This window comes from Helobdella robusta (genome assembly GCF_000326865.2).
Source record: "Helobdella robusta unplaced genomic scaffold HELROscaffold_1883, whole genome shotgun sequence".
Taxonomy (NCBI): Eukaryota; Metazoa; Annelida; class Clitellata; order Rhynchobdellida; family Glossiphoniidae; genus Helobdella; species Helobdella robusta.
In genome coordinates this window covers 1-883 of record NW_008704029.1, presented here as the reverse complement: position 1 = coordinate 883, position 883 = coordinate 1, and the positions used below count along the sequence as shown (strand labels likewise).

The following is an 883-nucleotide window of genomic DNA, read 5'->3' as shown; positions in this document are numbered from 1 at the left end:
TTGCAGAGCAAGTAACGTTATCAACAGCCCTCTGGTGGACAGAGACAGGATACTCTTCCCACCACTGCACATCAAGCTTGGCTTGATCAAGCAGTTCACAAAAGCTCTAGACAAGGAAGGTGGCTGCTTCAATTACATGTGCCAGACATTTCCGGGAGTAACCATAGTAAAGTTAAAAGCTGGTATCTTTGACGGTCCTCAAATCCGTCGGCTCATCAGAGATCCAGAGTTTGAAAAGTCAATGAACAAAGTGGAACAGGAAGCATGGAATGCTTTTGTTCTCGTTGTGAAAAACTTCCTTGGCAACAACAAGGCCAGAAACTATGCTGAACTTGTCAACAATATGGTGACTGCTTTCAAAAAACTCGGATGCAACATGAGCATCAAACTGCATTATCTATTTTCACATATGGATCGTTTTCCTGAGAATCTTGGATCAATGAGCGACGAGCAGGGAGAGAGATTCCACCAGGAGATAAAGGAGATGGAGACCAGGTATCAGGGACGTTGGAATGCCGTCATGATGGCTGATTACTGCTGGACTCTAAAGAGAGACATCCCTGATGCTGAGCATTCCAGGGTATCCAATAAACGGAAGTTCCAGCCCTAAATTCTTAACAATGACGAACATTAATGACCCTTACTTAAGGTACTGTGTTTCAGAACGCTTTTTTCTCTTTGAAACCAATTCCGAATGAGAAATGTTCATAGAAATAAACCGATTATGGCACAAAAATTTTACTGATTTATTCACAAATAAAATAAAATAAACATTTAACTTAGCAGAAAAACTGGACCTGACCTAGAGAAACGGATGTCATTTTCGGACTCAGCGGTGCCAAATTATCATAAATCAGTTGTAAAAAATAAGGAAATTTCCTTC

At 40.8% G+C, this 883-nt stretch overlaps 1 protein-coding gene across 1 annotated transcript in view; it reads left to right on the top strand.

Annotated features, from left to right (window-relative positions):
• The window catches only part of HELRODRAFT_184669 (hypothetical protein), a gene marked incomplete at both ends in the record, with an annotated part of 2,186 nt that extends 1,576 nt beyond the window's left edge, over positions 1-610 (top strand). Inside the window, one exon of the mRNA XM_009016601.1 lies at positions 7-610. Within this exon, the coding sequence (XP_009014849.1) occupies positions 7-610 (604 nt within the window). The remainder of the gene's footprint in view (positions 1-6) is intronic.
• Between the last annotated feature and the right edge of the window lie 273 nt (positions 611-883).